Source organism: Leptopilina boulardi, unplaced genomic scaffold (assembly GCF_019393585.1).
Source record: "Leptopilina boulardi isolate dan_hultmark-lab unplaced genomic scaffold, ZJU_Lbou_2.1 LbouV2_55, whole genome shotgun sequence".
Classification (NCBI taxonomy): domain Eukaryota; kingdom Metazoa; phylum Arthropoda; class Insecta; order Hymenoptera; family Figitidae; genus Leptopilina; species Leptopilina boulardi.
The window spans coordinates 129,593-154,564 of record NW_026138000.1 but is presented as its reverse complement, the minus strand read 5'-3'; the positions used below and the strand labels follow the sequence as shown (position 1 = coordinate 154,564).

General features: G+C 19.2%; 2 protein-coding genes across 5 annotated transcripts; one reads left to right on the top strand and one right to left on the bottom strand.

Moving 5' to 3' along the window:
* Positions 1 to 2,600: 2,600 nt before the first annotated feature.
* Positions 2,601 to 18,417, bottom strand: LOC127290095 (uncharacterized). Of its 4 annotated transcripts, none has more exons than XM_051318486.1 (11): positions 18,254 to 18,417; positions 17,787 to 17,934; positions 13,965 to 14,084; positions 13,417 to 13,619; positions 12,140 to 12,337; positions 7,253 to 7,421; positions 6,889 to 6,955; positions 6,490 to 6,649; positions 5,420 to 5,560; positions 5,001 to 5,114; positions 2,601 to 4,417 (listed from the first exon to the last, which is right to left on the bottom strand). In XM_051318486.1, exons 1-11 carry the CDS (start codon positions 18,325 to 18,327, stop codon positions 4,192 to 4,194), a joined length of 1,620 nt encoding a protein of 539 aa, XP_051174443.1. In that variant the 5' UTR covers positions 18,328 to 18,417; the 3' UTR covers positions 2,601 to 4,191. The 4 variants fall into 4 exon arrangements, with proteins under 4 accessions (XP_051174443.1, XP_051174444.1, XP_051174446.1 ...); XM_051318487.1 differs by having other exon boundaries at positions 5,420 to 5,557; XM_051318489.1 differs by lacking the exon at positions 12,140 to 12,337.
* A 214-nt stretch (positions 18,418 to 18,631) lies between these two features.
* LOC127290101 (MATH and LRR domain-containing protein PFE0570w) lies at positions 18,632 to 24,921 on the top strand. The gene is made up of 6 exons (XM_051318493.1): positions 18,632 to 18,846; positions 21,209 to 21,796; positions 21,867 to 22,369; positions 22,436 to 22,715; positions 23,444 to 23,821; positions 23,903 to 24,921. Exons 1-6 carry the CDS (start codon positions 18,835 to 18,837, stop codon positions 23,957 to 23,959), a joined length of 1,818 nt encoding a protein of 605 aa, XP_051174450.1. The 5' UTR covers positions 18,632 to 18,834; the 3' UTR covers positions 23,960 to 24,921.
* Positions 24,922 to 24,972: the final 51 nt, after the last annotated feature.

Below are 24,972 nucleotides of genomic sequence, written 5' to 3'. Positions count from 1 at the left end.
GAAAAATCAGTTTTTTATGGAAATTATATTAAATAAAAATTCGAACAAATAATGAAGTGAATTTTCGATTATAATAAAAAAAAATGCTTGTAATATAGAAAATCGTTTTAAAATTGAAAATTCTGCAAAATATTAATTTGAATAAATAAAAAATTCGGCAAAAAAAAAAAAAAATAATAATTATGACAAATGAAATTTCATAAAATGAAAAATTCTAACAATTTTTAGAACAAAAAAAAATTCTGAATTTTATTAAATTAAAATATTTGATAAAATTAAAATTCTTTTAAATAAAAAATCGCATGTAAAGAAAAATTATAAAAATGGTTTTTTTGTATTTTGATTTTTTCTTTTTCTTTTCACCTAAAATAATAAAAGAGAGAAAAACAATTTTTTATGGATTAATTTTTATTGCACAGATATGTATATAGGTACAATAATAGATATACATTAGGTTTTTTTTTTTTTTGGTTTTCTTTCTTTATTCACACTGGACTATTTTCTATGAATATTTTTTTTGTTTTTTAGTTTTTTTTTTTTTTTAAGAATGTTAGTAATTAATTTCATAGGGGATTACAATTTGCCTTTTGGATTAATTATTATTTAATATTGTTTGGCGGTTCGGATTTTTTTTTATAGTAGTACTTTAAGAGCGATTATCTAAATATATATATATCTGTTTTTATTTTTATTTATAATTTTCAATATTATTGTGTCGTTTTATATTTTCAAATATAGTTATATATTTTTATATATATATATATGGCAAAATATTATGTTGAAGAGTGAGAAAAATAGTCAATTTTCTAGGGAATTATTTTTATAATAATAATAATAATAATAATAATAATTGAAACATTGTTCGAGGTTTTATGTTTAATATAATAATTTAACAAGCTAAATAACGCTTTAACAAAAAAATTTGTTCCTTCAAATCGTAATTAAACACAAAAACAATTTTTCTCCAAAACTATTTTTATATTTTACTTTTTTTAACATAAATTTTTTCACCATAACTTTTTTTTATATTATTTATTAATTTTACGTAAATAAATCTTATTTTAATATTATTATTTTTTGTATAATTTTTTTTTCTCTATTTTTTTTTTAAATTATAAAAAAAATTGTTTAAAAGAAATAATTACAAAAATTGATTTTAAAAATGAATTCAAATTTTTTGGGTATTTTCAACAAAAAAAATTCAAAACGTAGCCAAAAAATTATTAAATTATTTTCACTTCCAGAGAATTACGATTTGAATGAACAAATTTAACGAGCGACAATTTCTTACTATTAACAAATAATAGTAATATTAAATAATGATAATAATTCTACGTCACAAAACAAAAACAATGACAATTACAAGACTAACGAGCACGAGATTCTTAAAAATTATTTCCTATAAAATAGATTTTAGTTCTTGATGCAAATTAATTTTTAAAAAAATGGTTTTTATACATTTAAAGGGAGTTAGAAATTAGTTTAAAAAAAAAAAAACATTTGGATATTTTCAAAAAAATGTTTGTGATTTCAAAAAAAAGTTCAATGGATAAAATTGTTTTGGATCCGAAGAAAACAATTTTTTATAGAAAAAAAAAGGGGAGAGAAATTGAAATTTTATTTTCCTATTGTTTTAATAGATCAATACCTAAAAAATATAGTGAAAATATATTCATATTTCATCCTCCGTAAGTTTTTTTTTTTTTTCTTTTTTCGAGTCAAAAAGCTATAAAAATAGCTCTCAACTAATCAGCCACAGCCGTTTTATTTTTTTATCTATGCAATTTTTTTTTTGTATTTTTTAATTATTATTTATTATTTATGTTTATATTCACATAGTAAGTAGTATTTTTTTGTTTTTTTTTTTTTTTTTTCTTTAAAGGCAGGAATATTTTGGATTGAAGCTATGAAAATACATCTGTACATCGATTTATCTATGGCACATAATTAATTAAGATTAATTAATATATATATATATATATAGTTCTACGATTGTTTTTTTTTATTTTTATTTTTTCAATATCGAGTATATTTTTATATAGACAAAAACCTTTATTTTTCATATTGACAAAATTTTTCCGAAAAAGAAAATTTTTCCCGAAAAAAAATATTTTCGTTTAAAATAAATATTTAAATTAATAAATAAAATTAAAAGTAGAAAATTTTCAAAATGGGGAAAAAAATGGATTTTTATTGTTTTTTTTGTTCCCTACGAAATTAAAAAAAAAAAACTATTTTCAAATACAATTTTTAACTATTTTTGTAATAAAAGAAAAAAATTTAATTTGAAAACAAAAATTCGGTTATTTTTTTTATACTTGAAAAAAAAAAAGGAAAATTTCTTTATGAAATATTAAAATCAACCGTCGTCGCGTTAATTATTAATAATAATTTGTAATTTATTAAAAAAAATTTCAAATTTTTTAAGTCGCACTTTTTTTTCCATTGCAATGGATAATAAAGGTTTTTGCTACATTTTTTTTTTAGAGAATTCTTTTTTTTTTTTTTTGGTTTTCGTTACTTTAATGGAAATATTGAGAAAGGCTTTTATTTTTTTTTTTTCTTTTGTTACACCTATTAAGCAATTTTTCCTTTATGTACGCATTTTTTTTTTATTAAATTAACATCACAAATGTTTAATACTGCCTTGAGGGAAATCTAATTGAGTTTTTTTTTTTTTTTTTTTTTTATTTTCTATTTTCTATTAATTATTATTATCCCCCGGGGGAATTATTAAATCTAAGTTTGAAAGAAAAATAGAAAATAATATTTTTCAAATATATTCATTTAAAAAAAATAAAATTAAATCCCTTTTTTAGTTATTTTTTTTTAAATAGTTAAATAAAAGTGACTAGAATTATTATTTGAAAGTTAAGATTTTTCTTCTGTTTTTCATTCTTTGTTGGGAATGTTTGAATATTCACTGAGAGAAAAAACTAGACGAAACACTACACGATTTACTATTAATTATCTATTAATTATCTATTAATTAATAATTAATAATTAATATTTAATAATTAATATAATTATTGATTAATACTTAATAATCAGTTTCTACGTCATTTGTTTTTTTTTTTTTGTTTTTTTTTAAATCTTTTTTTCTTTTTTTTTTTTTTTTTTTAAAGAGAGAGATATGTCGCAGACGGAAAAGTTTTGTCTCGGTTTAAAGTGGCGATTGACTAGCACTCTATTATTTATAATAATAACATTAAAATTGAAAACATCTACATTTTTTTTTTCTTTTTCTGAGAGAGAAAGTCGCCAAAAATTAAACACTTTTCATCATTCTTTTTTTTTCTCTTTTCTTTTCTTTTTTTTTCTGGAAATTCAAAAGGAACTTTTTCATTTGATTAACGGTCAAGTTCTCCCTTCAATCTTTAAATTACAATCAACAATTAAAATATTATCTGCTGATAATAATAATAATAATGGTAATAATAATAATAATAATAATAATAAAAATTTTAAATAGTAATAGTAATAATAGTAATAATAGTAATAATAGTAATAATAGTAATAATAATAATAATAATAATAATAATAATAATAATTTAAAATAGTAAATTAATTTTTTTAAACTGCGTAAAAAAATTTTTAAATAAAATTTACAACAAATAAACAACAAATGGAATTAAAAAACAGTTTCAATAAAATTAACAATTAAAAAAAGAATTTAAAATATTTTTTCTAACATTAAGAAAATATTTGATCATAATAATAATAGTAATAATAATAATAATAATTATAATAAATAAATAAATAAATAAATAAAATATATTCTAGAATTAAATTTTTGAATTGCGAAAAAAATTTGAAAAATAAAAATAAAGTTTAGAAATTAAAATGTTGAAAATTGAAATTGTCAATAAATTTTTGAAATAAAATTTAGAAATTAAAATTTTGCAAAATTCAAATTATTGTCAATAAATTTTTGAATTAAAATTTTGCAAAATTCAAATTATTGTCAATAAATTTTTGAATTAAAATTTTGCAAAATTCAAATTATTGTCAATAAATTTTTGAATTAAAATTTAGAAATTAAAATTTTGAAAATTGAAATTATTTTTAATAAATTTCAAAATAATTTGTAAATAATATTTAAAAAAATAAATGAAAAATTAAAAAATTTTTTTTTTTGACTGAAACTTATTTGCAAATGGAAAAAATGAAAAATCAGAAAAAACACGAATTTCATTTACCACGACTCTCAATATTGGCAACATTTCTTTGTGAATAAATTGAACCTTGAGCTAATCCACGAATTGGACCTTTTCTTAATTCTAAATTTGGCCCTTTTGCAAGACAATTATTATTACCATTAACAAGTGATGAATCACGGCCAACTGCTGATGACATTGAATAGGATTTTTTTGATAAAAGACCAGGATTTGGTCCCGACCATGGAGCATAATCTGGTCTGAAAAAAAATTATTAGTTTTTTTATTTTCTTTCTTTTTTTCTATATTTTTCAAATCCTTTGTTTCACAAAATTTTTTTTAGGCAAAATTACTTTTTTATTTTCTTTAAAACCCGTGTATAAATAAATATTCTGTTATTTAATATTTATTCAAAAAAAAGGCAAAAACAATTTTTTTTTAACAAAAAATGAATAAAAAAAAAATTCAAATATTTATTAATTTTTTTTTTGAAAATATTTTTAAAATGGAAATATTAATTTAATTAATTAATTTAAAATATTAATTTTGTTGTCAATTTTTTTTCCTTTTTTGAAGGTTTAATTTTTATTTTGGAAATTTTTTTTGTAATTTTTTTGCAATTTTTTATTTTTATATTTTTAAAATAAATATTTATATTTTATTTTATACGTAATTTTTAAAAGAAAATTAAAAAAAAATAATTCTTTTTTCAATTCTTTGACAAAAAATTTAAAATAAAAAACTATTTTTGAAAATATTTTCTGTTTTTTTCCATAGTTTTAAAATGATGGAAATATAAAAAAAAAAGGAAAAAAAAGGGCGGAAAAATAGAGAAAAACTTACAGAAGCAAATCGTTATCGGCACCATGAGGCAAATCTGTATTTGGTCCAGATGGTTTTGACCGATAAGGCGATTGATATTCATTATCTTCAGTAGTGCTTGTTCCTCTAGAAACTCTGCAAAAAAAAAAAAAAACAATGATTTTATTTTTCCCAAATTAAAAATATTTTACAGTTAATTTTTATTTAAAAATATTAATTAAAAATTCTTTTTAATATAAAAAAAAAGTAAAATAACATTTGTTAATTTAATAAAAAAAATCCTAAAATTATTTAATTAATTAGTTAATTAATAGTTAATTTAACAAAAGAAAAAATGTAATTTAATATTTTTATTTAAATTTTCTATTTTCTTATTTTTTGTATAAATATTCATAAACGGAAAAAATTACCAAAAGGAAAAAAAAAATATATATACTTACTTGGGTGTTTCAATTTTTGTTTTCGATCTTTTACATTTTTCATTATCATTTTCCTTGTGAATTTTCTTGAGTGGTGAAGCGGTTAATTTAATTGCTTCCGTAATGGGCGGACTATCTTTTCTATCGTCACTTCGGCTACTGCTAATTAACGAAAAAAAAAAATTTTCAAAATTTGAAAATCTTCTGTTATATTAAGATAACAAATTTCGAAAAACGACACCGACCCCGTGACCTCGACACCGTCCTTGAAAAATCTATTTTCAATTATTTTCAAATAAATCAAAATACTTTGCATATATGCTTTTAGAAAATCTTACAAACTATTTTTATGTAACATCTTTTTTCAATTTTATCCCGAAAAAGGGTTATTTTGCAATTTTTTAAGAATTTTTTGATTTTTTCAATTTTTTATTATTATTTTTTATTATTTATTGTTGTTTTTTCAATTTTTAGTTAGTAACCTATAGTATTGTGTCTAATTTTAAGTGTCATTAAGTCAAATGTTTTTAACTTAATAATTTTAACATTTCTTAATTTAAAACGAAACATCTTCTATTATATTAAGTTAACAAATTTCGAAAAACGACACCGACCCCGTGACCTCGACAGCGTTCTTGAAAAATATATTTTCAATTATTTTCAAATAAATCAAAATACTTTGCATATATGCTTTTAGAAAATCTTACAAACTATTTTTATGTAACATCTTTTTTCAATTTTAAGATAAATTTTATACAATATTAATAAGATATTAATTTAAAACATAAATTATATATATAATATACATAAACTACAATAAGTAAACAACAATAAGTACAATTTTAACTGAGCGAGCGAGGAATACATCGCTAGTACAAAAATTAAATTCACAAAATAGTTGAATTTCTTTTTATACGAATTTTTAAATAAAAAAAAAATTTTTCTAATTGGCCCCTTTGAAAAAAAGAAAATTGTGCAAAATTTAAATTTAATAAAATGTATTATCATAAAAATTGAAAGATTAATTTTTGTAATTTGTTTTGAATAAATTTGATTTTTTCTTTTTTTTTGAAAAAAATTTATTAACAAACCTTTGACTACTGGAAGTATTGAGCGGTCGAATTGCTTCTTCAGCTACCATTATATCTAAAATATGCGAAGCTCTCTCCTCATCATAATCAACGCTGTCCATTGCTAATAAAATCACTCTCTCTGGCACGGATTTGAATTTATCCATTAGACGATCTTTCACTTTAATAATAAAAAAAAATAATAATAATAATTAATAAATACTAAAAATAATAAATAAATAATAATAACTAATAAATAATATTTAAAAAGAAAATGTTTTTTTTTTCGTGTCGAAATATTCAATTTTTGTATTAATTTCGAAAAAAAACATTATTATTTAATTATTTTTAATAAATAGGACAATTTTGTTGAAAATTATTTTTTTTATAATTATTTAAAAAAAATTCTCTAAATCTTACTTTTATTTTTCTCCTCGAAACTTTTCATTCGCGGTGGTGGCGTTGGTATTGGCCGCAAATTTTCCACCTGAAATACAGAGGAATAAAATTTTTTTCTATTTTTCCTAAGCTAAAATTTTTGAAATTTTTTTGCGTTTTTATTTATTTGCGAAAAAAAATTTTTATCTTCCGTATTCAAAAAATTCGGACAATTTTCTAAGCTTTTATTTCATTTTATTTTACAAATGAAAATATTAATACTAAAAAATACTAAAATAATAATAATAATAATAATAAAATTCTATTTTCAAGTTTTATTTAAAAAAAAAAAAAACGAAATTTTTGTAAATAATATTTTCTTAGGAAAAAAAAAGGACCAACTTACTTTTTCTTCCTTTGGCTTGGAACTATTTTTATTTGGACCAGTGGGATTTTTCTTCTCATAGCCCAATTCAATGAGTTTTTCCGATGCTTTTTGAACATTATTATCGCTTTGCTCTAACATGTCAAGTAAAATAGTCTCGTCAACTTTTGGAAAAACATTTTTCAGGTACCTATTTCAATTGAGGAATAAAGAAAATTAATTTTTAAAAGTCCTCTTTTTTTTATACCTTCTAATATTCATATCACAATTCTAATGATTAAAAATTCTCTAATCATTGCTATTAGAACAATACAATAATTTCATAATGCTTCTACATCTAGATATACATATATTAAAAATAAAAAAAATTTTTTGAAGAATAAAAAAAAAATGTAGAAAATATACAAATATTATTCACAAAAAAAAACATTAATTTTCTACTCAAGATGCAATATTTAGAAAAAAAAGGATTTTTCTGTAAATAAAAAAATATATATAAATTTCAGTAAATTAATTCAGAAAAAAAAAATTAGAAAAAAATTGGCATTCAACATTCCAACCTTTGTTTTTTTTTTATTGCTACAAATAGAAATAAGATTTTTAATTTTCAATTTATAGAATTGTATTTCAATTATTATTGAAATAAAAAAAATAGCGATGCACATGCATTAGCGATTAAAAAAAAATAATAATTAAAAAGAAATGAAGATTTTTTTTTTCTAAAATTTCCAAGTAAAATGCAGAGAAAATTACAAAATTCTCAAATTAAAAAAAAAAAATCCTTCCAAATTCGATATTACAATAATAAAATTTATATTATAATTTATTTATTTCTACGATTGAAACCAAAAAAAAATAATAATTATTATCAAATTATTTATTAATAAAATATAATTTGCCCGTTGAAAAAAAAAATATTTCGAAAAAATTTGAAATTAGATTTTAAATTCGATTTCACATGGAAATTAAAAAAAAAAAAAAAATGAAAAACTTATAACTAAATAAAGAAAAACGTGCAATGATGACGAAAAAGCAAAGAAAATGAAAAATAAACTAACCTAGATTTTTATTTTATTTTTTTTTTTGAAATAAATTTTTTTTTTTCAAATAAATCGTGTGAAATCCAATGAATAAATTGGTGCCGAAAAATCAGGAAACTGAAAGAAAAACAAAGCAAAAAAAAAAAAAATAAAGGAATAATAAAAATAAATCTTCTGAAATAAACGAAGAGTCTAATACACAAATAAATTTTTTTCGAAAAATATATAAAAATTAATATAGAAAAAAAAAAATGTTTCATTTACAAGCCAAAAAAGAAGCCGAGAAAAAAAGCTACAATAGAATAATAAAGAAAAAAAAAAGTAAAATAATCGCAGATAGATTATAGAAAATGGTGCATTTTCAATATTATCATTTTTTGTCTTTCATTTCGCAGAACAACAAATTTAAAAAAAAAATACAATCAATTCACTTTTTTGCGTTCCCTTTCGATGCACTTTTTTTTTTCTCGTAAATAATGTATTAGAAACTTCGGATGCATGCTACTGCTACTCTTTTTATATATATTCTAAAAAAAAAATATATATATTTTTCAAAACATGTCGGATTTGAAAAAGGGGGAATAGGAAATTTGAAATTTTTTCCTAATTTTTGAAAATGAGAAAAAAAAGGGGGACTGACGGATTATATGTTCAAAAAATCATTAATTAGAATTTTCATTTAATGAAAGGATTTTTTAAAAAAAAAAAAACATTTTTTCTAAAAATTCATTTCTTATAATTATTTTTAAACCGAATTTTTATGTTTCTTTGAATTCATATTTTGCAGAATATTTCATCAAAAAACAAATTTTCTATTTTAGAAGAATTTTTCAATAATCAAAAATTCATTTCACAGAATTATTCATTTGTTTCGAATTTTTATTTATCAAAATTTTTATTTATTCTAACAAATAAAAAATTCTGTGAAGTGAATTTTCAATTATTTGAAAAAATTCTTGCAAAATTCTAATTCGAACAAATAAAAATTTGTATAAAGAGAAATTCTTTCAAAATGCTAATTCGAAAAATGAAAATTCGACCAAAAAAAAAAAAATGATTTAGTAATAAATTATAATTCCATAAAATTAAAATTCTAATTAATAATTTTTATAACATAATCATGCGTCCCGTTTTTTTCTAAATCCTACATTTTGAATTTTGCAAATTGTTTTAAAACAATTTTTTGTGTAATTAATTTTTTTTTTTTGGGGGGGGGGAGGGGGATAAATAAATTGTCCGACATATTTTGAAAAAATTGCAGGCCTCGGATTGACTTACAGGCACTAAAAAAAGTCGTTTTAGTCGATTTATATTAAAAAAAAAGTCGAAAAAGTGGATTATTTTTTATTTTAAAAAAAATATTTTACAGATTTTTAAATAAAAAAATTTTTTTTTTTTAAATAATAATACTTTTAGAAGAGTTAAAGTTGAAATTTTTAGAAATAATTTAATTTCAAAAGATTTTGTTAATTTTTAGACAATAATTAAATTTTAAAAAGATATCGATGGAAAATTTTTAGAAATAATTAAATTTTAGAAGCTTTTAAATTCAAATTTTAGAAAATAATTGAATTTTAATTGAAATTTTGGATAATAATTCAATTTAAGTTGATTTTTGATTGAAAATTTTGATAATCATTAATTTTGAATTGAAATTTTTGAGAATAATTGTATTTTAGATGATTTTGAATTAAATTACAATTAAAAAATTGCAAAATCATTTAATTTTTAGGATTTCTTTTAAAGATTTAAAAAATAATTGAATTTCAATTAAAACTTAGGAAAACAATTGAATTTTAGTTGATTTTGAATTAAAATTTTTGAAAATAATTGAATTTTAGTTAATTTTAAGAAGAATATTTTGAAAATAATTGTATTTTAATTAATTTTAAGAAGAAAATATTCAAAATAATTGTATTTAAGTTAATTTTAAATAGAAAATTATGAAAATAATTGAATTTTTATAGAAAATTTTCAAAATAAATAAATTTCAATTGAAATTTTTAAAAATAATTGAATTTTAATTCAAATTTTGGATAATAATTTAATTTTAGTTGATTTTTAATAGAAAATTTCGATAATAATTAATTTTGAATTGAAATTTTTGATAATTATTGAATTTTAAATGATTTTTAATTAAATTACAATTAACAAATTGCAAAATAATTTAATTTTTAGGATTTCTTTTGAAGATTTGGAAAATAATTAAATTTCATTTAAAACTTTGGAAAACAAATGAATTTTAGTTGATTTTGAATTGAAATTTTTGAAAATAATTGAATTTTAGGTAATTTTGAGTAGAAAATTTTGAAAATAATTGAATTTTAGTTAATTTTAAAAAGAAAATTTTGATAATAATTGTATTGTAGTTAATTTTAAATAGAAAATTTTGAAAATAATTGAATTTGAATTGAAAATTTTTTAAAATAAATGAAATTCAATTGAAATTTTCAAAATAATTCAATTTTAATTAATTCAGAATTAAAAATTTTGAAAATAATTGAATTTTAATTAATTTCGAATTGAAAATTTTGAAAATAATTGAATTTTAATTGATTTTGAATTGAAATTTTTTTAAATAATTGAATTTAAGTTAATTTTAAATAGAAAATTATGAAAATAATTGAATTTTAATTGGAAAATTTTCAAAATAAATAAATTTCAATTGAAATTTTTGAAAATAATTGAATTTTATTTGATTTTGAATTGAAATTTTGGGAAATAATTGAATTTTAATTTGAAATTTTGGATAATAATTTAATTTTAGTTGATTTTGAATTGAAAATTTTGATAATAATTAATTTTGAATTGAAATTTTTGAGAATAATTGATTTTTAGATGATTTTGAATTAAATTACAATTAAAAAATTGAAAAATAATTTAATATTTAGGATTTCTTTTAAAGATTGGAAACAATTGAATTTTAGTTTATTTTGAATTGAAATTTTTGAAAATAATTCATTTTGTATTGAAATTTTGGATAATTATTGAATTTAAATTGAATTTTTAATTGAAGTTTTGGATAACAATTTAATTTTAGTTCATTTTTATTTGAAAATTTTGATAACAATTAATTTTGAATTCGAAATTTTTGTACAATAATTGAATTTTAATTGATTTTGAATTGAAATTTTTGATAATAATTGAATTTTAGTTAATTATGAGTAGAAAATTTTGATAATTATTGAATTTTAGTTAATTTTAAATAAAAAATTATGAAAATAATTGAATTTTAATTGAAAATTTTCAAAATAAATAAATTTCCAATTGAAATTTTTGAAAATAATTAATTTTGTATTGAAATTTTGGATTATTTTTTGAATTTTTAATTGAAATTTTGGATAATAATTTAATTTTAGTTGATTTTTGTTAATTTTATTGTGATATTTTTTTTTTTAAATTATAAACAATTGTTAATTTTCCTAAAAATTTTGAATTGAAAAATAGTTTTGAAATAATTGAATTTTTTTGATGAATTTCATTAAAATTATTAAAAATAATTAATTTTAGTGAAGAATTTTAGTTGCAAAATTTATTAAATAATTGAAATAAAGAAGATTTAAAGATCTGCATTTTATACTGAAAAAAAAAAATATATTTTATTTAAAAAATTTTGTTTTAAAAAATGTGAAAAAAAAATCGAAATAGTCTCGCATTTTATTAAAATATGTTCGAAAAAAAGTCGTAGTTTTGAAAAAAAAAAAAAAAAGTCTGAAATAGTCGAAAAAGTCATATAATCCGAGACCTGGCAAATTATGATAGAAAAAAATGGGGGGGAAAAAAAAATAAATTTTTAAAAATATAAATATATAGATTGATAAATATACATCTAGCATCCATAGTTTGTTAGTTTTTTTTTTAAATAAACCTAAGTTTCATTTTTGGGGAATGAGGGGGCGGCCGAGACCCTTTCAATGTCAGATTGTGAATTGCATGACGTGGAACTCGCCATCTTGTTATCGCGTAATTAGAATGAACTCCAATGGGTGTACAAGGTCCTGGCGCACAAAGAGGATTCTTCTCAATTTGTAGAGCGCTCATGACCAAAGCAGCTCTGTTATGGTATCTGAAAGGAATTTCGCTCGAAACTTAACATCAAATTTTCCCCGTTTTTTTTTTTTTCTTTTTTTTCTATATTTTACATTCTCATTATGAGAAAATAATTTTTTTTTTTAAATTTTTACTTCTCTAAATGACAAAAAAAAAATAAAAAAATATTTTCACCTGTACTTTAAGTTAAAAATAATTATTTTGAAAAATGTCCTAAATTTTTGTTTTAGAAAATTTTGGAAAAATACAGAATTATCCGTTCGTGTATTAATAAATTTCTTCTTTTTTTTCGGTGCAAAAAGAAAAATTGTCATTTTTGATTAAACTAGATATAAATTCTTTTCCCATTGTGCATTGAGTTAGTAGAGAAAAGCAGTTAAGCCATTTAAAATCAAATTGTGGATCAAACGATCTCTATTTTTTTGGTTTTTAAAGAAAATATTTTTCTCATCAGACTTGAATTTTCTTTTTTTTCGTAATTAATTAAATTCAGTTTAAATATTATTAATTATATTTGTTGAAAAAATTAATAAATGAAAATATTTTTATTTTACAATTAAAATAATAATGATTGGAAAATTAATCACGTTTTTGAAATTAATATTAAAATTAATAAATTTACATTAACTAGAATTAAAAAAAATTAAACACTTTTTTTTTTGAAAAGTAATAATTTAAAATTAACTACGATGAAAAAATTAATCACGTTTTTAAAATTAATATTAAAATTAATATTTAAAACATTAATTTTGTAAATTAATATTTAAAACATTAATTTTGAAAATTAATATTTAAAAAATTAATTTTAAAAATTAATTCCATTTTTAAAATTAATAAATTAAAATTAAACTATTGCAATAAGAAATTTTATTTTATAATAAAAATTAATTAATTAATTGTAATAATTTTTGTTTTTACTAATGTGTAATAAATTTAATTCGCTTTAAAATTTGTAATTTTTGGTTTTTTTAATTGAGAAAAAAATTCCAAGACTGATGAAAAAAATATAAAAGAAAAAATTAAGAACCGTTTTCTTTTCTTTTTTTTCTTTTGTCTCTAAATGTAGAAAAAATTAAAGAAAATAAATTTCATTACTTTTTCAATAAAAGACGAATATGAGTATCGGTGACAGTGGGAAACATTGCATTGATTTTTGCAACTTGAATCTCAGCGTCGGAATTATTTGGCATAAAACTTGTCTCCATATTTCTAGTTGGTGTTGGCGAGCCAATTGTCATATCACCAAAGCGATTTGTCATCGCGCTAATTGATCGTGTCGACATTGGTGTCTTCAAATCCTGAAAAAATTAATTAATATTCTAATTGTTTTTTTTTTTTTTTTTTAAATTTAAATTTTCATAATTTAATCCGAAAATAAATTTCGTAATTCTTTTATTTTTATTCAAAAACCAAAATTCGGTTGCTTTTTGGGATAAATTAACAAAAAAAAAAAAAAAAAAATTTTTAAGTAATTTTTAACTTGAATTTTAGCTTTAAATTTTTATCTACTTTTTTTTTGTTTCTACGTAGTTTTTTTTTTTTAATTTTTATATTAAAATTTTGAACATTAAAATACAAAAAAGGGGATTTTTTTTTTATTTTGGAGGAATTGGGTTTCATTTTTTCACTCTCGAGAAAATTACCTGCAAACTCGGAGGCAAGAACGCAGGTTGCGGATTATTATAAGGCGATGGGGTCGGATAAACCTGGGGTGCTCTGTGCGAACCGGAATAAATAATATGTCCACCGACACTTCCTCCGGTCTGTTGTTTTGCACAACATTTCCAGAAAGCAGCGTGAAAAATTGTGCATCTTTTTTTTTATTTTTCATTTTTTTTTTTTTAACTATTCTATTATTTTTCAAACAATGAAAGCAAAAAAAAAAAAAAAAATTTAATTACTGCAAAATAAAAATTTACATTCCAGGGTGTCTAACAATTGCTAGGAAAAAAATTCCCTGATCTAAATTACACTAAAACATTTTTTATTTTAATCAAATAAAATTTATTTTCATACAATTAAATCATTTACCTGTCTATTATCCACTAATTTCATTTATTTATTTGAATCAAATAAATAATAATTGTTTCGTAAAAAAATAAACTATTTGAATTGAAATTATATTAATTTAAAATTAAAAAAAAAAAAAATAGTATTAGAAAAAAATGCTTTATAAGAGTTCTGCTAAATAGAAATTAAATTGAATTTTAATTAAATGTAAATTGAAAATTTTGCAATAATATAAAATCCAACTTTATACAATTTTGCTAAATAGAAATTGGATAATTTAATAATCGACGAGGTTAAAAATTTTTTATAACTTAAATGTGGGATATTAGCATTAAATAATAATAAATTATTCGTATTAATGAATAAAATTTACTTTATATTCGAAGTTGAAACGATAAAATAAAATTGTAATAAATAATTTTTATTTTTATTAAAAAAAAAAAAAATACAAATATTTCACTGAAAAAAAAAAAAAATGAATTAATTGTTATCCAAGTTTAAAAAATCCAGGCCTCGGATCGACTTTACGGAATAAGAAAAGTCGTTTTTGTCGATTTACATTCGAAAAAAAGTCGAAAAAGTCGATTTTTTCAATTTTAACAAAATTTAATTAGTTAATAAATATTTTACTTTAAATAAATAAATGTTTTTATTAAATATTAAATTCATTTTATTAATTCTGTAATAAGCATAATTCAATAAGAACCTTATTAAGAATTATTAGAAATAATTGAATTTCAAAAGTTTTGATTAATTTTCAGAGAATAACTAAATTTTACAGAACTAAAAATAATTTATGATTTGGAAAAAAAAATGATTTCACATAGTTGAATTTTAGAATTATAAAAAAAATTTAATTTGAAATTTTTTTAAATAATTGAATTTCAGTTGATATTGAATTCAAATTTTGAAAAATAATTGAATTTAAGTTAATTTCAAATAGAAAATTATGAAAATAATTGAATTTTAATTCAAAATTTTGAAAATAATTAATTTTGAATTGAAATTTTGGATTATTTTTTGAATTTTAATTGAAAATTTTCAAAATAAATGAAATTCAATTGAAATTTTGAAAATAATTGAATTTTAATTAATTTGGAATTGAAATTTTTTAAAATAATTGAATTTTAATTGATTTTGAATTGAAATTTTTTAAAATAATTGAATTTAAGTTAATTTTAAATAGAAAATTATGAAAATAATTGAATTTTAATTAAAAATTTTCAAAATAAATAAATTTCAATTGAAATTTTTGAAAATAATTAATTTTGGAATTGAAATTTTGGATTATTTTTTGAATTTTAATTGAATTTTTAATTGAAATTTTATATAACAATTTAATTTTAGTTGATTTTTAATAGAAAATTTTGATAACAATTAATTTTGAATTTGAAATTTTTTATAATAATTGAATTTTAATTGAAAATTTTCAAAATAAATGAAATTCAATTGAAATTTTGATAATAATTAAATTTTAATTAATTCAGAATTAAAAATTTTGAAAATAATTGAATTTTAATTAATTTAGAATTGAAATTTTTTAAAATAATTGAATTTTAATTGATTTTAAAAATAATTGAAATTAGTTGATTTTAAATTGAAAATTTTTAAAATAATTAAATTTGAATTAAAATTTTGAAAATAATTGAAATTAGTTGATTTTAAATTGAAAGTTTTTAAAATAATTAAATTTCAATTAAAATTTTGGAAAATAATTGTATTTTAGTTAAATTTTAGTAGATTTTGAATTTAAAATTTGGAAAATAATTGATTTTTTATTGATTTTGAATTTAAATTTTGGAAAATAATTGAATTTTAGTTTATTTTGAATTTAAATTTTTATAAATAATTGAAATTAGTTGATTTTAAATTGAAAATTTTTAAAATAATTAAATTTCAATAAAAATTTTGGAAAATAATTGTATTTTAGTTAAATTTTAGTAGATTTTGAATTTTAATTTGAAAAATAATTGAATTTTAGTTTATTTTGAATTGAAAATTTGGAAAATAATTGAATTTTTATTGATTTTGAATTGAAATTTTTGAAAAATAATTGAATTTTAATTAATTCAGAATTTAAAATTTTTAATACAATTGAATTATAATTAATTTGAAATTGAAAATTTGAAAAATAATTGAATTTTAATTGAAAATTTTTAAATTAATTGAATTTTAGTTTATTTTGAATTGAAATTTTTGGAAAACAATTGAATTTTAGTTTATTTTAAATTGGAAATTTTTTAAGAGATAATTGAATTTCAGAAAAAATTTTAAATGAAAAAATTTTAGAAATAATTAATTTTTAGAATTTTTTAAATTGAAATTTTTGAAAATAAAATTGAATTTCAAATGATTGTGTTAAATTTCAAACAATAAATTATAATAAGTGACATTTTTAGTGATTTCTGTTAATGAAGAATAAATCACATAAAAAAAAAAAAATTAAAATTACAAAAATTTTTTAATTGAAAATTGCTTTCAAATAATTGAATTTTCCAAGAATATTATAAAAATCATTACAAAAGAATAGAAAATTTTTGCAAATAATTAAAGTGTCATGTGATTTTGAATTAAAATTTTTTTTGATAATTTTATTTGCTAATTTTTGCTTTAAAATTATAAATTATAAACAATTATTAAATTTCATATAAATTTTTAATTGAAAAATAGTTTAAGATAATTGAATTGTGTATATATTGAATTTCATTAAAATTTATTGAAAAATAATTAATTTAGTGAAGAATTTTAGTTAAAAATTTGTTAAATAATTGAAATAAAGAAGATTTGAAGAAAATCTGCATTTGGATACTTAAAAAAAAATGTATTTTGTTGAAATTTTTTTTTTTTAAATTTAAAAAAAATTCGAAAAAGTCATATTTTATTAAAATAAGTCGAAAAATGTCGTATTTTTGAAAAAAAAGTCGTAACAATCCGAGGCATGAAAATCATATTTATTAGATTTAATAAAATAATTATTTTATTATTTATTATTATTTTTTCTTTTCTAATTTTTATCTATTCTAAATCTAAATTCTAAAAAAAAATTTTAATTACTCAAAAAAAAAAAAAAAAATTTACCTTCATGTACGAAATAAAAATATTAAAAATTAAAAATTAAAAATTAAAAATTTGCAAAATGAATCATTTATTAAATCTACATTTTTCTAATTATTTTCAAATGAAAAAAATAATAAAATTTTGTTTGCAAAAATAAAAAAAAAATTTTTTGTTAAATTCAAATTTTTGCCCCCCCCCCCCCGAAAAAAATCCGTCCCTACGCCCCTGTTATAACGAATAATAATAATAATAATAATAATAATAATAAATAATTAAAAGAAAATAAATAACAAAATAAAGAATATTGTAAAAATTTGCATTTTTGAAGTGCCAGGAAAATGTTCTAACTTCAAAAAAATGGATTTTTTTTTTAATAATAATACGAAAAAAAAACTAACCTGCAACGGAATACTTTCTTGTGTACTGACTGTTGACGCAGAACTTGGAATAATTGAATTTTGAGCCTGTACATATTGAGCATATTGCCAATATCTCACTCTTGGATCCTCCCATGTTGTACTTCGATTAAAATGATTTATAAAATAACTGCAATTAAAAATAGAAAATATTTTTTGCAATTTACCCCGAGATTTCATAACCTAACTTTTTTTTTCTACGCACACTTTAAAAAAAAAAAACAATTTTCAAAAACGTGCGAAAGAAAATAAAAAAAATGAAAATAAAAATAAAGGGAAAATTTTGACAGTAAACAGTAAAAGAACAAAGAGAGGGGGAAGGGGTGAAAATGAAAATATTATGATTGCGTAACTAATTACTAAATTAAACTGAGGGTAATTTTTATTTCTGATTATACAATTTTTTAATATATAAATTTTTTTTTTTTAAATTTGATAATATTACGTACGGACGGCCACTTCGGGAATCGTATCTGCATTCCCAACCGGGCGGCAATTGGTTTCTGTCACTTTGATCCGCCATTTTACACAACACTATTTTTTTTTATTTGACGTTTCTTTTTTATCTAGAGGAACGACGAAAATCGTCTTCAAGGGGGAAAAAGGCGAATTCACATTTTGTGTCATAAGGGATTGGGTTAGAGAGAAAATTTGTTAACAATTCAGAGTTTTTGAACATAATATATTGTGAATACAGCTTAATTTTTATTGCTGGACAATATATGATTGGTTAATTTAAAACTTGTCCAAACCAATGAAAAGCCGTTTCGAAAAATTGGAGAGAGAGAGAATTAGAACTTCTATAATATGTAAATGGTTTATGACATAATATTATACATAATCTACATTTGATATATGTAAACAATTGTTCATTGTTTAATAATTTATACTATATTTAAAAAGTAAAATGTTATTTTACATTGCTTCCAATTAATTTATTCTTATTTATTTTATGTTAAATAGATAAAAGTGTTTTTTTTTTTGAGGGAATTTTTTGTGACAATTAAAGTGTTTGGAAATTATCGCCAATATGAAACGAACAGTATGTATTTATTTATTTATTTACAAATATAAATTGATCGTTGCTAATTATTTTTTTTTGTTTTATTCTTTTTTATTTTGGTAATTAAATTTATTTTTTTTTTTTTTTTTTTTGATGAAAAAGTTAATTATAATGAAAAAGATTCTCGAAAAAAAGAAAAAAAAATTAAACTACAGGAAATTTGTATTGTTTGGATTTTTTTAATTTCACTGAGTAATTTTATTGGGTGAAATATTTTTTTAATAATAAATAAAAATGCTACCTTGTTCTTAACAAACACGAAAATTAAAAAAAATTTAAATAAATATAATTTTACAACAATAATAATAAAAAATAAATAATAATAAAAATAATAATAATAATAATAATAATAATAAATTTTTTTAATAATTTTCTTCTTTTCAAGCACAAATTTTATTATTTATTTTTTAAAAAATTATTTTATCAAATTATTTATTTATTTTTTATTATTTTATGAAATTATTTAGTAATTTTTTTTTTAATTATTTTTTAAAATTATTAATTGACTTTTAAATTCTATTCTAAATTAATTATTTTCAATCATTTTATAGAAATTATTTAGAAATTTAATTATATTAAAATATTTTTCTATTTTTTTTTTAAAATATTTTTTCAATTAAAAATTTTCTAAAATTCAATAATTGTTTAAAATTTTTTTAAAAAAATCAGCTAAATAAAATTACCAAAAAAAAAAAAAAAAATTTCAATTCAAAATCACTTGAAGTTGGAATATATTTTCAAACATTTTAAATTTTAAAACTTAAAATTTAATTATCTTTAAATAATTTTCAAAAATTTAATTATATTTGATAGCATTTTTCAATTAAAAAAAAAAAAAAAATTTGAAATTCAATTTTTGCCCTGTAAATTATTATTATTATTATTATTATTTTAAAAAATCTGAATTTTAAATCTTCCCAAAATTTTATTATTTTATTTAAATTATCTAAAATTATTTTATAAATTATTTTCAATTCTGTAAATTTTAATTATTGTTAGAAATTTAATAAAATCTTTTAAAATTCAATTATTTCTAAACAAAAAAAAAAAAAAAAAATTTAATTACATAACTCTTTAAAAATTCAAATATTTTTTAATATTTCTTTAAAAATTCAATTATTTAAAAAAGTTTCAAATAAAAATTCTAAAATTAGAATTAAATAATTGAATTTTTTAAGAAATATTAAAAATATTTGAATTTTTTGAAGAGTTACAGTTAAAATTTTTAAAAATAATTGAAAATTTTTGAAGATTTTTTTAAATCTCAAAAAATAATTTATCATATAATTTAAAAAAAAATAAATGAATAATAATAAATAAATAAATAAATAATAAAATAAATAAATAATTTATTTATAAAAAAATAGTATTGTTGAAGATTTACAATTTAGATTTTTTAAAATAATAATAATAATAATAATAATTTACAGACAAAAATTGAATTTCAAAATTATTTAATTGAAAAATGCTTTCAAATAATTAAATTTTTGAAAAATATTATAAAAATTATTTTAAAAAATTAAATTTTAAAAAATTTATTAAAATTATAAAATTTTAGTTAGTTTTAGATAGAAAATTTTAAAAATAATTAAATTTTAAGTTTTAAATTTGAAATTTTTGAAAATAATTTGAATTTCCAATGATTTTGAATTGAAATTATTTTATTAATTTTATTTGGCTGATTTATTTTTTCAAATTTTAAATAAATAATTGAATTTAAAAAAAATTTGTAATTGAAATTACATTTTAAATATAATTGAATTTCTAAAAAATTTCATTAAAAATTATTGAAAATAATTAATTTAGAGAAGAATTTTAAAGTAAATTAATAATTAATAAAAATAATTAAAAAAAAAATTAATAAATAAATTCCTAAAATAATAAAAAATAAAATAAATAATAAAATGTGTACTTGAAATTAAAAAATTTTAATTTTTAAAAAGAATAAAATTGTTAAATATTGTTATTATTATTATTGTAAAATTATTTATTTTTTTCTTTAAATTTTTGTTTTTTTTATATTTAACAAATTTTTAAAAATTTTTTTATTCATCATTAATATTAAACAACCTTTTTTTTCAATATTGTTATTCATCATTAATATAAAACAACCTTTTTTTTACCATTAGCTTGCCAGCGTTTAGTAAAATCCATCAAATAAGTCTAAATTTAGATTTTAAATTGAAAATTGAAAATTTAAAAATTCTACAAAATAATAATTCGAACAAATATAAAATTCGGTTCAATGAAAATTATATCTAATGAAATTTAATTAAATGAAAATTTTGAACGATTTTTAGAATTTATTTTTTTTTTTTTCATCACAAATAAATTTATACAGATGACAGACGATAGTCGAGATGCAAAACGTTCGTACATTGTAAAACAAGAAGGCGGTGGAGGAGTAACATTTTCATATGATCCATATATTGGTTATTCAACATCAACATCGTCGACTGTTAATCAACCATTACCAGGACAACCACCATTACCACCAATGCCACCACCAGTACCACCTCCACATCATGTATTTGTCACACCACAAGCAGTAAATCCACTTCAAACATGGACACATCCACCTCCACCACCATGGCAATGGTTAGCTCAACAACAGGCCTTATCATCACAAGCTGTTCGCGATATTACCACTAATTTTTCACGTGAAATTCCAATAAGAGGAAATTTCATCAAACGTGAACGTTTTAATAGTAATAATACAACAAATACTAATAATGGTCACAATAGAAATATTATTTATAATCAAAGAAATAATTTTCATCGTAATAAAAGAAGAACACAAAGATTTGATTCGCCACAGGGAAAAATTGAACAAACATATTTTGATGTTACAACAGTTCCAACATCAGTTGCTTCAAATTTAATTAATAATTTAAAAACAAATCGAATTGAAGATACTGATATGAAAACGGTTAGTATTAATTATTTATAAAATAATAAAAAAAAAATACATTTTATTAATCTAAATAATTATTTTTTAGGAAGATGAAAGAATAAAGAAAAATAAACCACGTAAGCCAATGTCACAGAGTTATCCAAGTCGTCCTTGGAATCGTGAGGACGCTGAACGTGCATTATCAATTGAAAGTGAATATAATAAAACAGTTAAGGCACAAAGTTTAATTATTAAATTTCCCGATCCTGATTTAAATAAAGAAATAGTACGTGATTTTCATCCGGGTATACAAAATATACATTTTCAAAGTCCAAGTGGTCCGCGTTATTGTTTTATTCAAATGGCTGACAATGTTAATATTGATGAGGCAATTAGAGAATTGGAAAAAGTATCATTTGGCATTGGTCATTTAAAAGTTGAAAGAAAATCATTAAGGGACGATGATAATCCAATGCCAGAGGAAATTGATCCCTATACATTGTATATTGGAAATTTACCCGAATCAGTTAATGTTAATGAAGTGAAAAGTAAATTTACAACCGCAGCAAGAGTTGATGTTGGTTATGCACAAAAAATGAGAAATACGAGGTATGTTCTTTTTTTTTTTTTATTTTGTTTTATTTTCTTGTTTTTACTAATTTATTTTGTTTTTAGGTACGCTTTCATTCGCTATAATAGCGTTGATGAATCAATATCTGCTTATAAACAAGCACACGATTTAATGTGGGATACAAGAAGTATAATTGTTCGATTTAGAAGACAAAGGGGAAATACAAATTTACCGGGTGAACAAAAAAATTTAAAAAAAGTACGCGATGAATTGACAATTGATAAAGAAGAGGAGCAAAATAATATTAAAGATAATGAAATGAAGAAGAAAAATGAAGATTTTACTGGTTCTGAAAAACTCGATTCTTCAGTATTAAACACTTCGGTAATATTTTTTTTTGTATGATTAATTTAATAGATATTAATTAATTATTAATCAAATACTTTAATATGTAAGGAAAGCTTACTCTCGCTTGAGAGTGAGGTGGAAGCTACAAGGAGAAGATGTGGAAGAAGTAAATGAATTTTGTTATTTGGAATATTGGTTTAATACGAGGTGGAAAACTCACTCTCACTTAATGAGAGTGAAAGGAAGAAATGTGGAAGAAGTAAATGAATTTTGTTATTTGGGATATTGGTTTAATACGAGGTGGAAAACTCACTCTCACTTAATGAGAGTGAAAGGAAAAAATGTGGAAGAAGTAAATGAATTTTGTTATTTGGAATATTGGTTTAAAATGGGTCAGACAGAATTGCGTGCACGTTAAAAAATGTGAGCTCAAAACTTTGGCCACTCTTGAACAAAAAAAAGTAGGCCTATTCTTTAGGTTTTTTTTTTTTTATTTTTTACTTTCAATTGGTATATAATTTATTTGGTAAACAAGTGAGCTAGTGAGAAAAAAATTACAATTATATTGTTAATTAATCATATCCTTGAGCATATTATTCTAAGCAACCTATTTGCAACATTTTTGTTGGCATATTACATTTGATAAAAAAACATTTTCATCCGGTAAACAGATCGGTTACTATTTTTTTTTTTCTTTTTTTTTTTTTTGGTCCTTGTACCTTGCGTCATGTGCAGAAAGAGAGTATAAAAATATTTTTTTTCAGTTATTAAAGGAAACGATAGACTGTGATATTTCAATGACACAGGAGGAAAAAGATGAAACTAATGAATTACTTACACAAATAAAAGAGGAGCCACAAGATTATGTGGAAATTGATATTCAAAATAATAACGATGACGATGATGATGACGATGATGATGATGATGATGATGACGACGACGATGACGAGGACGACGAGGAACAAGAAATTGATGATGAAGATGAAATAAATGATAATGAGGACAAAGATGACGATGACGATGACGATGATGATGAAGACGAAGAGAAAATAAACTTTTCTACTTGTAATGATGATATTATTACAGCAAGGAATGTTAAAAAAGGATCAGAAGAAAAAAATGCAACCGGTATACAGTCAGATGTAAGATAAATTCTAAATTATCATTATTATTTATTTATAAAAGAAGCAAATATAATATTTAATTATATAATTTTTTTTCAGCATTTGGATCGAATATTCTCCGATCTCGAAAATATTGCTAGCGATATTTCCTTGTAAAAAAAAAAATTTTATATGGAATTTTTTTTTAATTTAAATGTAAATACAATGAATTGTTTCATATATGATCTCTCTCTATATATCTATCGATTATAATAAAATAAAATATAGAAATATTTCTGTATAATTTAAGAATTGTAATAATAGTGAAATAGTTGGTAAAAATTTTATGTAAATGTATGATAATTTTTAATCACTTAAAAATAATAACAAAAGGCGTAGATTTTATTTAAAAAATTTTTTTCTATGTTATATATATATATATATATATATATACACTGATAAATACGATTTATATATTTTTTTATTAATGAAAAATATCTTTGATATTTAGTAAATTAAAGTATAAATTCATAGGGTAAGTGTACCAATTACGGTGAGTTCATAAAAAATAACTATTATTACTATTATATTTAATATAACTGTTGCAAAATGATTTTGATCTTTTTTTGATACAATTATTTATAAAGATGTACATTTAAACAATTATTAATTTAATTATTTGAGATCAAATTTTTTCCCTCGCCATAATTGAAACATTTTTAAGATTTCCATTGGCTTCAATTACGTTAGGCAAAGTATCTTCAAAATAAACGTAATTTTGGTCATCCAAAATTGATACACCCAAACTGATACAAACGCGACGTAATAGAAAATTACGGTATTAGTTTTAATTTCTCATATATGTTTAAATAATCGATTTTTATAAAGTTAAATTTTTTTTTAATATCTAAATAACAAGCTTTTAGTTTAATAAGTTTCAAAGGTATTTTGACTCGAATCGCGCCGTAATTAGTACATTTACCCTATGTTTTTTCTGTAGAAAGAAACCGAAAAAGCAAAAAATTATAGGTTATGTTTATGATAGTTTTGCCTTTATTGGGCTGTGTACCTATTTTTGATTTTGTTAGATCAAAAATTATTCATTATTCATCATTAATATAAAACAACCTTTTTTTCAACCGCTTCACTTTTTCTTATATCCTCTTTCGCGTCCATATAGTTATCTGAAA

What these genes read in the sequence shown, in the direction of transcription:
- LOC127290095 (XM_051318486.1), bottom strand. Translation starts at nt 18,327, where the DNA reads ATGGCGGATCAAAGTGACAGAAACCAATTGCCGCCCGGTTGGGAATGC. An exon ending in TTTCGAGGAGAAAAATAAAA is followed by an intron (nt 6,650 to 6,888) that starts GTAAGATTTAGA and finishes TTATTATTAAAG; the next exon opens with TGAAAGATCGTCTAATGGAT. An exon ending in ACAAAAATTGAAACACCCAA is followed by an intron (nt 5,115 to 5,419) that starts GTAAGTATATAT and finishes TTTTTTTTGCAG; the next exon opens with AGTTTCTAGAGGAACAAGCA.
- LOC127290101 (XM_051318493.1), top strand. An exon ending in AAGATACTGATATGAAAACG is followed by an intron (nt 21,797 to 21,866) that starts GTTAGTATTAAT and finishes ATTATTTTTTAG; the next exon opens with GAAGATGAAAGAATAAAGAA. An exon ending in CAAAAAATGAGAAATACGAG is followed by an intron (nt 22,370 to 22,435) that starts GTATGTTCTTTT and finishes TTTTGTTTTTAG; the next exon opens with GTACGCTTTCATTCGCTATA.